Source organism: Biomphalaria glabrata, chromosome 9 (assembly GCF_947242115.1).
Source record: "Biomphalaria glabrata chromosome 9, xgBioGlab47.1, whole genome shotgun sequence".
Classification (NCBI taxonomy): Eukaryota; Metazoa; Mollusca; class Gastropoda; family Planorbidae; genus Biomphalaria; species Biomphalaria glabrata.
In genome coordinates this window covers 28,578,169-28,591,067 of record NC_074719.1, presented here as the reverse complement: position 1 = coordinate 28,591,067, position 12,899 = coordinate 28,578,169, and the positions used below count along the sequence as shown (strand labels likewise).

The 12,899-nt window shown below is 37.0% G+C and overlaps 1 protein-coding gene across 5 annotated transcripts in view; it reads right to left on the bottom strand.

Annotated features, from left to right (window-relative positions):
* LOC106050308 (TNF receptor-associated factor 2-like) overlaps nt 1–12,899 on the bottom strand; it is a 53,639-nt gene that overhangs the window by 15,880 nt on the left and 24,860 nt on the right. For all 5 annotated transcript variants that reach the window (XR_008779977.1, XM_056042778.1, XM_056042780.1 and 2 more), the window contains 5 exons: nt 4,844–4,912; nt 4,311–4,484; nt 3,972–4,043; nt 3,443–3,577; nt 1,436–1,651 (listed from right to left, as the gene is read on the bottom strand). Coding sequence is in view for 4 of the 5 variants with exons in the window: in XM_056042778.1 (XP_055898753.1) it covers nt 1,436–1,651; nt 3,443–3,577; nt 3,972–4,043; nt 4,311–4,484; nt 4,844–4,912 (666 nt within the window). In the remaining variant the exon portion in view is untranslated. The remainder of the gene's footprint in view (nt 1–1,435; nt 1,652–3,442; nt 3,578–3,971; nt 4,044–4,310; nt 4,485–4,843; nt 4,913–12,899) is intronic.

The following is a 12,899-nucleotide window of genomic DNA, read 5'->3' as shown; positions in this document are numbered from 1 at the left end:
AAACTCAAAACCATCTGGAGGGGTTTTAAACTTTAAAGAAAAAGCCAACTGGAGGAGGGGGATTTACACTCAAAACCCCTTTGGCTACGCTCATAGATTTTATAGTGCGTAATTTGCTTTTTTTTTTATATTGAAGAGGTACTTTTTAGCTTCAAACCCCAAATGGAGGGGGGGGGGGGGGTTGAAACTCAAAACCCCTTTGGCTACGCTCATAGAATTTTGAGTGTGTAATTTGCTTTTTTTTATTTTGAAGATGGGTTTTATCGTAAATTTTGGAGGGGGTTTTAAAATCAAAATCTTCCTCAACTGTGCTGTTGGAATTTGGGGATTGTTGTTTGCATTTTTTTTTGTTTTGTTTTATAGAAGAGGGGGATTTAACTGCAAAAACCTCTGGTAGGGGGTTTAAATTCAAACCCCCCTGTAGGGGGTTTTAAACTCAAAGCCCCCTGGTAGAGGGATTTGTATCTCAAAACCCCCTGATAGGGGTTTTTTAAATCTTAAAACCCCCTGGTAGGGGGATTTAAACTCAAAACCCCCTGGTAGATGGTTTTTAACTCAAAACTGCCTCGGCTGTGCTGTGGTAAGTGATGATTTAGTATTAAAATCTCACCTAAAATAAACAAAATGAAAGCAAAAATCAGTCACTTAATTCCGCAAAGGGGGGGGGGGGGATTTTTTCATTTCGGGGGGGTGGGTGGGGGTGAACCCCAAGGACCCCCCCCCCCCCCCGGCTACGCCCATGACTAACATATTTTATATTGACCCTCCCACACACAGCCTTTATAGTTGGTGGCCTCGAACATACACAGACACACTCATGCTACAGATTAATTTGTCGTAGGCTGTTTATAAATACTGTTAAGCTTGAATAAATCAATCAGTAACAGAGTTTAAATCAATAAGGTATATAAAAGAAAAAAAACATTAATACCAACCAATATAGATATGTTATTTAACAGTTTTGTAAAATGTTCAGCAACACAAGCTATTTACAAGACACTTAGGTATTTGGCTCTGGTTCCGGACGAATATCATTTTTTACTATTCGTCAATATTCGACTCCGGCCGAATATCAAAAAGCACCCCTACTCTGTGTTAGGATTGTCTAACAGATTGATAAGTTTCAGATGTTCTTTCTAGAAGGAAATCCATTATTTCATGCTTTACAAGTGAATTATAACACTGGATTTCTTTAAAGAAGAAGTATTATTTAGTCCTTGCTAAAACAAATGCATTTAAGTTCACTATAGAGCCATTCCAACATGAAATAAATTGCCTTAATAAGAAGCAATACCAATAGAATTCAACCAGATTGGAACTTGTACATAAATTGCATAATTAAAATAAAATATGGATTTGGCAACTGACAAATGTTAGATATATTTATTATGTAAAATCTAGTCAAGTGCTAATTGTCTTAGTTTTGTTGACTAACCGGTCCAGAATAAAAGGCTGGAGAATAGAGGCTAGTTGTCTGACCACTGATGGCATCTCTTTTCTTAGCTTCAAATCCAGAAACTTTCCATAAGATTGTGCCATCATAACGAGCCATTTCTTGTGCAGCCAATCTCATCTCAAGATCAGCCAGTGCAGCATCTTTCAACTGTAATTGTTGCTGCTGCATGCGTAGCTGAGTCTCAATTTCATCCAACTAAAAGTGTAAGGGCAGAGAAATTAATGAGTCAATATTTTAACACATCAGTCTATTAAGTTTAACATACCAGTCAATCTAGCATAGAAAACAGTGAGTCAGTGTTTAACATATTACTCTATCTAGCAATGTCTTTGATACTGGTAAAAATTTGACATCCATCCATCCATCCCAGTGGCGCTACAGCCCATGGAGGGCTCTGGCCTGCTTTAACACATCCTTCCATTCAGATCTCTCATGGGCCTTTCGTCTCCACGCCCTAACCCCAAGCTGCTTCAGATCTGCTTCCACGTCATCTATCCATCGCATTCGGGGTCTGCCTTTGAGTCGCCTGCCTTTTGGTTTTTGCCTGTATACGATTTTCGCCCCTCTGTTGTCTGACATTCTTTCAAGGTGACCTGCCCAACGTAGTCTGTTCTTTTTATTTCGTTCACTATTGGTGGGTCTTCATATAATTGATATAACTCATGGTTAGTGCGTGTCCTCCACCCTGTTTCATCCTGTATGGCACCATAGATTTTCCTAAGGATTTTTCTTTCCCAAGTGTTAAGTAAATTTTCAGATGTCTTTGTCAGTGTCCAGGTCTCACTTCCATACATTGCTGCTGGTCTTATTATAGTTTTGTATATTATTTTCTTGGTTTTACTTGAAATCATTTTGCTCTTAAGTAGATGGTGGGTGCTATAAAATGCCCTGTTGCCTGCTGCTATTCTTTCCTTTATTTCTGTTAGTAGGTCATTTTGGAAATAAATAGTACTTCCTAGATATTTGAAAGTTTGGACGTTTTCAAATTCGTAGTCTTTGATTTTGATATTTTGTCCCTCTGTTTGATTGTCTCTTGTCATTGTGATGTACTTGGTTTTACTGTCATTGACCTCAAGTCCTGCTGGTCGAGATGCTTCTTCTAGTTGTATGAAGGCTCTAGCGATGTCAGAGGTTTCTTTACCCAATAAGGCAATGTCATCGGCATAAGCAAGGTATTGTAGAGGTTGGCTGTATATCGTCCCTGTTGGTTGTGGACCCATGTTTTCTCTCCTGAAGTAGTTAGTAATAGTTCCCCTTGTGTTTATGTGTATATTTCTTATAACTCTCTCCAGTGTTAAGTTGAAAAGCATGCAGGAAAGTGCGTCTCCTTGTCTTAATCCTCGTTTAATCCTAAATTCCCGTGAGTGTTCTCCTTGTATTATGACTTTGCTTTTTGAGTTGTTTAATGTCATATGTATAAGTCTTGTCAGCTTATTGGGTATTCCAAAATCCTGTAGTGTGTCATATAGGTATTTCCTTCTGATACTGTCATAAGCTATTTTATAGTCTATAAAGAGTTGGTGGATTGGTATGTTGGTATGTAAAAATTTGACATGAAAACTATATTTGTACATAAAATAATATGTGTTAATAATGTCTGTTTTATTAAAAAATGAGCTTTATTGTAAGCTAAATATTTTTACACCAGTTTTTATTTCTGTCAAGATGTTAATTGTGATGTTTTCTGCATTTCATTTCCATTTCTTACAGTCATTTTCTGTGATTATTTTAATTCTATGACTGGTATTGATTACCTGTGTTTTATTTCTATGACTGGTATTGATTACCTGTGTTTTATTTCTATGACTGGTTTTGATTACCTGTGTTTTTATTTCTATGACTGGTATTGATTACCTGTGTTTTATTTCTATGACAGATATTGATTACCTGTGTTTTATTTCTATGACTGGTATTGATTACCTGTGTTTTATTTCTATGATGGGTATTGATTACCTGTGTTTTATTTCTATGATGGGTATTGATTACCTGTGCTTGCTGTTGTCTGTAATGACCTTCTAAAGTTGTTAAAGCGTGGATAGTTCTATCCACCTCATTATGGATGACTCCTAGGATTGGTTCCACCAATTTAAAACTAGCTTTGGCAGTGAGTTCTACTGTCATCTGAAAGAACAATGACTTTATTCTCAAGTTACATTTAGTCAACATGACAATGAACTTAATGCTTGCTGCTATTAGTGTGGATTCAATGTTTGGCACTGAACATATTCAAATGTTAACTTAATACTTGCTTGGGTGGTGTGTGGGCTTGAAGAACATGACAAGATGAAACAAAGAAGAAGATATGAACACAGAGTGCCAGAGAAATTAGAAATAGAGTAAATGTATTTTGTAAAGAAGAGTGAATAGGTTTGAATAGAATAACTATACTAAGTTAAATGCAATGGAATCAAATACAAATTTTGAAACAAAATAGACAGTCAACTAAGTTATGTGTGTGGAAATAAAAAAAAAAAAGAAATGAGTCCATGAAACATGAAGTTAAATGACCACTTACATCACCAGGTGGTGCTGCTGCTCCAGATCTGCTCTGCAGTACCTGCTGGAGTTGCCTCTCCATATTTACAACCTGTTAACAGTGACATTATCAGCTGCTTCATAAAATAGTTTTAAAAATACCAGTAACACAGATGATAAGTTGAAATGATTGTTTTTTAACATTTGGAAACAATTGTTATTTGGTAGTGTGAAAATTTTCAATAGCTTTACAATGATGGCCTGGTCAATTGAAAGCAATTTTTGAAACTATTTAGTGGGTATCCAACACTGAAAATATTAAACACAAGAAAAAAAAGTTTATACTTGTGTTCTAAATGTTTGTTTAAAAACTATGTACCTTTTCTTCCATTTTTTTTATTTCCTCCATAACATGTATTAGTTCTGTTTGGGGGACACAGCTTCTAATATTCTCTTTGATAGAGAATTCTAGTTGCGTCAATTTGTGTATAGTCCAAGCTAAATGAGGTTCAATCAGAGGTTTCAAGTGATCTGTATATTTATCCAACTGAAACTAGAATGGACAATTAAAACAAAATTGACAACTTTTATTGAATTCAGACAAAACAAAACATTTTGTTATATAAACTAAAGAAAACCAAAAGAAACAAATGTTATCTCCTCTAATGCTATTGAAGTTATGTTGCATAAAATATTTGTAGTCACTAAGTCTCATTTAGAAATGGAGAATCTAGTCATCATCACCATCATCAAACTCCATTAGAGTGAGGGCTTGAGAGGCTCAAATCCTCTCTTGCAAAAGCCCTGGACAGAAACCCTGCTGTTTTGCCTAGTGCATACATGTCACCATATAGGTCGAGAATTTTAGGTAGTCACTAAGTCTCATTTAGAAATGGAGAATGTAGTAATTACCTTATCTGTACATCCAACTGGACAAACAAATAAACGCTTTGGACAGCTTTGTTCTTGGTGTATCCACATCTAAATAGCAAGTAGATTCAAATGTTTAGGTACAGAATATAGTGATAATCTACTTTAAATATAATGACACAACTTTGAATAAATACTCAGAATATTTGAATGTACAAGAAACTCCCCAAATGTTCATATCTTCCTTTATATATATTTGCTAGATAGGGAGAAATTTTTTAGACCACACAACTTAAAAATACTATTCGATAATGTTGACCCTGGGAAGGTACTGGGCTTTGTCCAGGAGGTGGGATTGTCTAACAAGATCTGATTTATGAACTGTGAATATATAATTTTTACATAAGATTTTTACCAAATTATTAAATTTTTACTACCTTTACTATTTTAACTGTGAATAGACCTTGTTTTTAATGATTTAACTGTATAGAATTTAGCCCTTGTTTATTAAAGGGAGAGTGATTACGGGCACGACATGGCCTAAATTGTGCCGATGCGCCTAAACTAAAAAACTCAACAAAAAAAAAAACACCCACTTGCTAGATATTTATCTTGAGCTAAGTTTCAATAAGTTCAACTGATGTAGATAAAGCTTAGATCTGCTGGGAGTTAATGTAAACTGAATTCATGATGAGGCCACAGTTTTCCTAAGATTTCCCAAGCTTCACAAGGCGACTCAGAATCAAGCCATTAAGTTAGTATGTGATAAACTGATGAGTTAAAAGGCTGCCTTTCATATAAATTCTCTCCAAGATGGGAAGGATCCCTCACCCAGTGATTCTGTTGAACAATAAGCATTGATATTTACTTGTTCTCTTTGGCATTCATTAGAACATCATAAGAACAACTAGCTGGTAGAAAGAAAATGAAGTCTTAATCTTTATTTTAAGACATTCACAAAAGGAGCTAACGTTAGCTAAATGGTTTTCATTTTTTATGATATTTAAAATATACACTACCACAAAAGGACAACTACTTAGTCTACATTAGGAGTGGCAAAAAATGTAGGTCATGTATATGAACTACAGCAATTAAGAAATAATTCTAAGAAATATCCTAACTAGTGATAAAACATATTGGTTAGAGTGTAGATACTAACGTTAACAGAATAGTGGAGATTTATATATATTTATATATATGGTGGAAAACTTATAAACAGCCAGGCAGGGACAGTGGAAACAGGAGCACAAATCAATGATCCTACTGTCATGTTGTTTAGTGTCGCTGGTTTTAAATTAATTAAGTTTTGGCTATGACCATTTTGGTGGTTGAGGTTTAAAAAAAAGGCTTTCAATTAAGGTTGTGACTATTTTGCAAAATTAATACTTTAATATTGAGATGCTTCTCCTATCCGAAATCAACCCCAATTCAATTATAGAATGGCATTAACTAGATACCTCAACAACACCAACTCAAATGTCTCTGCAACTCCAAATGGGTGACACCAACCTCACAGTATCTCGGCACCCACCTCACTGAGTGACACCAACCTCACAATGTCTCTGCACTGCTCAATGTACCCACCTGATCCAATTTGATGTTGTTCTTACAGTTCTGACAATGTACCCACCTGATCCTGTTTGATGTTGTTCTTACAGTTCTGACAATGTACCCACCTGATCCTGTTTGATGTTGTTCTTACAGTTCTAACAAAGTACCCACCTGATCCTGTTTGATGTTGTTCAAACAGTTCTGACAAAGTACCCACCTGATCCTGTTTGATGTTGTTCTAACAGTTCTTACAATGTACTCACCTGATCCTGTTTGATGTTGTTCTAACAGTTCTAACAAAGTACCCACCTGATCCTGTTTGATGTTGTTCTTACAGTTCTAACAAAGTACCCACCTGATCCTGTTTGATGTTGTTCAAACAGTTCTGACAAAGTACCCACCTGATCCAGTTTGATGTTGTTCTTACAGTTCTGACAATGTACCCACCTGATCCTGTTTGATGTTGTTCTAACAGTTCTAACAAAGTACCCACCTGATCCTGTTTGATGTTGTTCTTACAGTTCTAACAAAGTACCCCCCCTGATCCTGTTTGATGTTGTTCTTACAGTTCTAACAAAGTACCCACCTGATCCTGTTTGATGTTGTTCTAACAGTTCTGACTATGTACTCACCTGATCCTATTTGATGTTGTTCTAACAGTTCTGACTATGTACCCACCTGATCCTGTTTGATGTTGTTCTAACAGTTCTAACAAAGTACCCACCTGATCCTGTTTGATGTTGTTCTAACAGTTCTAACAAAGTACCCACCTGATCCTGTTTGATGTTGTTCTAACAGTTCTGACAATGTACCCACCTGATCCTGTTTGATGTTGTTCAAACAGTTCTGACAAAGTACCCACCTGATCCTGTTTGATGTTGTTCTAACAGTTCTTACAATGTACTCACCTGATCCTGTTTGATGTTGTTCTAACAGTTCTAACAAAGTACCCACCTGATCCTGTTTGATGTTGTTCTTACAGTTCTAACAATGTACTCACCTGATCCTGTTTGATGTTGTTCTTACAGTTCTGACAATGTACTCAACTGATCCTGTTTGATGTTGTTCTAAAAGTTCTGACAATGTACTCACCTGATCCTGTTTGATGTTGTTCTAACAGTTCTAACAAAGTACCCACCTGATCCTGTTTGATGTTGTTCTTACAGTTCTGACAATGTACTCACCTGATCCTGTTTGATGTTGTTCTAACAGTTCTGACTATGTACTCACCTGATCCTATTTGATGTTGTTCTAACAGTTCTGACTATGTACTCACCTGATCCTATTTGATGTTGTTCTAACAGTTCTGACTATGTACTCACCTGATCCAATTTGATGTTGTTCTAACAGTTCTGACTATGTACTCACCTGATCCTATTTGATGTTGTTCTAACAGTTCTGACTATGTACCCACCTGATCCTGTTTGATGTTGTTCTAACAGTTCTAACAAAGTACCCACCTGATCCTGTTTGATGTTGTTCTAACAGTTCTAACAAAGTACCCACCTGATCCTGTTTGATGTTGTTCTTACAGTTCTGACAATGTACTCACCTGATCCTGTTTGATGTTGTTCTAACAGTTCTGACTATGTACTCACCTGATCCTATTTGATGTTGTTCTAACAGTTCTGACTATGTACTCACCTGATCCTATTTGATGTTGTTCTAACAGTTCTGACTATGTACTCACCTGATCCAATTTGATGTTGTTCTAACAGTTCTGACTATGTACTCACCTGATCCTATTTGATGTTGTTCTAACAGTTCTGACTATGTACCCACCTGATCCTGTTTGATGTTGTTCTAACAGTTCTAACAAAGTACCCACCTGATCCTGTTTGATGTTGTTCTAACAGTTCTGACAATGTACCCACCTGATCCTGTTTGATGTTGTTCAAACAGTTCTGACAAAGTACCCACCTGATCCTGTTTGATGTTGTTCTAACAGTTCTTACAATGTACTCACCTGATCCTGTTTGATGTTGTTCTAACAGTTCTAACAAAGTACCCACCTGATCCTGTTTGATGTTGTTCTTACAGTTCTGACAATGTACTCACCTGATCCTGTTTGATGTTGTTCTAACAGTTCTGACTATGTACTCACCTGATCCTATTTGATGTTGTTCTAACAGTTCTGACTATGTACTCACCTGATCCTATTTGATGTTGTTCTAACAGTTCTGACTATGTACTCACCTGATCCAATTTGATGTTGTTCTAACAGTTCTGACTATGTACTCACCTGATCCTATTTGATGTTGTTCTAACAGTTCTGACTATGTACCCACCTGATCCTGTTTGATGTTGTTCTAACAGTTCTAACAAAGTACCCACCTGATCCTGTTTGATGTTGTTCTAACAGTTCTAACAAAGTACCCACCTGATCCTCTTTGATGTTGTTCTAACAGTTCTAACAAAGTACCCACATGATCCTCTTTGATGTTGTTCTAACAGTTCTAACAAAGTACCCACCTGATCCTGTTTGATGTTGTTCTAACAGTTCTAACAAAGTACTCACCTGATCCTGTTTGATGTTGTTCTTACAGTTCTGACAATGTACTCACCTGATCCTGTTTGATGTTGTTCTAAAAGTTCTGACAATGTACTCACCTGATCCTGTTTGATGTTGTTCTAACAGTTCTAACAAAGTACCCACCTGATCCTGTTTGATGTTGTTCTAACAGTTCTGACAATGTACTCACCTGATCCTGTTTGATGTTGTTCTAACAGTTCTGACTATGTACTCACCTGATCCTATTTGATGTTGTTCTAACAGTTCTGACTATGTACCCACCTGATCCTGTTTGATGTTGTTCTAACAGTTCTGACTATGTACCCACCTGATCCTGTTTGATGTTGTTCTAACAGTTCTAACAAAGTACCCACCTGATCCTGTTTGATGTTGTTCTAACAGTTCTAACAAAGTACCCACCTGATCCTGTTTGATGTTGTTCTAACAGTTCTGACAATGTACCCACCTGATCCTGTTTGATGTTGTTCAAACAGTTCTGACAAAGTACCCACCTGATCCTGTTTGATGTTGTTCTAACAGTTCTTACAATGTACTCACCTGATCCTGTTTGATGTTGTTCTAACAGTTCTAACAAAGTACCCACCTGATCCTGTTTGATGTTGTTCTTACAGTTCTAACAATGTACTCACCTGATCCTGTTTGATGTTGTTCTTACAGTTCTGACAATGTACTCAACTGATCCTGTTTGATGTTGTTCTAAAAGTTCTGACAATGTACTCACCTGATCCTGTTTGATGTTGTTCTAACAGTTCTAACAAAGTACCCACCTGATCCTGTTTGATGTTGTTCTTACAGTTCTGACAATGTACTCACCTGATCCTGTTTGATGTTGTTCTAACAGTTCTGACTATGTACTCACCTGATCCTATTTGATGTTGTTCTAACAGTTCTGACTATGTACTCACCTGATCCTATTTGATGTTGTTCTAACAGTTCTGACTATGTACTCACCTGATCCAATTTGATGTTGTTCTAACAGTTCTGACTATGTACTCACCTGATCCTATTTGATGTTGTTCTAACAGTTCTGACTATGTACCCACCTGATCCTGTTTGATGTTGTTCTAACAGTTCTAACAAAGTACCCACCTGATCCTGTTTGATGTTGTTCTAACAGTTCTAACAAAGTACCCACCTGATCCTCTTTGATGTTGTTCTAACAGTTCTAACAAAGTACCCACATGATCCTCTTTGATGTTGTTCTAACAGTTCTAACAAAGTACCCACCTGATCCTGTTTGATGTTGTTCTAACAGTTCTAACAAAGTACTCACCTGATCCTGTTTGATGTTGTTCTTACAGTTCTGACAATGTACTCACCTGATCCTGTTTGATGTTGTTCTAAAAGTTCTGACAAAGTACCCACCTGATCCTGTTTGATGTTGTTCTAACAGTTCTGACTATGTACCCACCTGATCCTGTTTGATGTTGTTCTAACAGTTCTGACTATGTACCCACCTGATCCTGTTTGATGTTGTTCTAACAGTTCTAACAAAGTACCCACCTGATCCTGTTTGATGTTGTTCTAACAGTTCTAACAAAGTACCCACCTGATCCTGTTTGATGTTGTTCTAACAGTTCTGACAATGTACCCACCTGATCCTGTTTGATGTTGTTCAAACAGTTCTGACAAAGTACCCACCTGATCCTGTTTGATGTTGTTCTAACAGTTCTTACAATGTACTCACCTGATCCTGTTTGATGTTGTTCTAACAGTTCTAACAAAGTACCCACCTGATCCTGTTTGATGTTGTTCTTACAGTTCTAACAATGTACTCACCTGATCCTGTTTGATGTTGTTCTTACAGTTCTGACAATGTACTCAACTGATCCTGTTTGATGTTGTTCTAAAAGTTCTGACAATGTACTCACCTGATCCTGTTTGATGTTGTTCTAACAGTTCTAACAAAGTACCCACCTGATCCTGTTTGATGTTGTTCTTACAGTTCTGACAATGTACTCACCTGATCCTGTTTGATGTTGTTCTAACAGTTCTGACTATGTACTCACCTGATCCTATTTGATGTTGTTCTAACAGTTCTGACTATGTACTCACCTGATCCTATTTGATGTTGTTCTAACAGTTCTGACTATGTACTCACCTGATCCAATTTGATGTTGTTCTAACAGTTCTGACTATGTACTCACCTGATCCTATTTGATGTTGTTCTAACAGTTCTGACTATGTACCCACCTGATCCTGTTTGATGTTGTTCTAACAGTTCTAACAAAGTACCCACCTGATCCTGTTTGATGTTGTTCTAACAGTTCTAACAAAGTACCCACCTGATCCTCTTTGATGTTGTTCTAACAGTTCTAACAAAGTACCCACATGATCCTCTTTGATGTTGTTCTAACAGTTCTAACAAAGTACCCACCTGATCCTGTTTGATGTTGTTCTAACAGTTCTAACAAAGTACTCACCTGATCCTGTTTGATGTTGTTCTTACAGTTCTGACAATGTACTCACCTGATCCTGTTTGATGTTGTTCTAAAAGTTCTGACAATGTACTCACCTGATCCTGTTTGATGTTGTTCTAACAGTTCTAACAAAGTACCCACCTGATCCTGTTTGATGTTGTTCTAACAGTTCTGACAATGTACTCACCTGATCCTGTTTGATGTTGTTCTAACAGTTCTGACTATGTACTCACCTGATCCTATTTGATGTTGTTCTAACAGTTCTGACTATGTACCCACCTGATCCTGTTTGATGTTGTTCTAACAGTTCTAACAAAGTACCCACCTGATCCTGTTTGATGTTGTTCTAACAGTTCTAACAAAGTACCCACCTGATCCTGTTTGATGTTGTTCTTACAGTTCTGACAATGTACTCAACTGATCCTGTTTGATGTTGTTCTAAAAGTTCTGACAATGTACTCACCTGATCCTGTTTGATGTTGTTCTAACAGTTCTAACAAAGTACCCACCTGATCCTGTTTGATGTTGTTCTTACAGTTCTGACAATGTACTCACCTGATCCTGTTTGATGTTGTTCTAACAGTTCTGACTATGTACTCACCTGATCCTATTTGATGTTGTTCTAACAGTTCTGACTATGTACTCACCTGATCCTATTTGATGTTGTTCTAACAGTTCTGACTATGTACTCACCTGATCCAATTTGATGTTGTTCTAACAGTTCTGACTATGTACTCACCTGATCCTATTTGATGTTGTTCTAACAGTTCTGACTATGTACCCACCTGATCCTGTTTGATGTTGTTCTAACAGTTCTAACAAAGTACCCACCTGATCCTGTTTGATGTTGTTCTAACAGTTCTAACAAAGTACCCACCTGATCCTCTTTGATGTTGTTCTAACAGTTCTAACAAAGTACCCACATGATCCTCTTTGATGTTGTTCTAACAGTTCTAACAAAGTACCCACCTGATCCTGTTTGATGTTGTTCTAACAGTTCTAACAAAGTACTCACCTGATCCTGTTTGATGTTGTTCTTACAGTTCTGACAATGTACTCACCTGATCCTGTTTGATGTTGTTCTAAAAGTTCTGACAATGTACTCACCTGATCCTGTTTGATGTTGTTCTAACAGTTCTAACAAAGTACCCACCTGATCCTGTTTGATGTTGTTCTAACAGTTCTGACAATGTACTCACCTGATCCTGTTTGATGTTGTTCTAACAGTTCTGACTATGTACTCACCTGATCCTATTTGATGTTGTTCTAACAGTTCTGACTATGTACCCACCTGATCCTGTTTGATGTTGTTCTAACAGTTCTAACAAAGTACCCACCTGATCCTGTTTGATGTTGTTCTAACAGTTCTAACAAAGTACCCACCTGATCCTGTTTGATGTTGTTCTAACAGTTCTGACAATGTACCCACCTGATCCTGTTTGATGTTGTTCAAACAGTTCTGACAAAGTACCCACCTGATCCTGTTTGATGTTGTTCTAACAGTTCTTACAATGTACTCACCTGATCCTGTTTGATGTTGTTCTAACAGTTCTAACAAAGTACCCACCTGATCCTGTTTGATGTTGTTCTTACA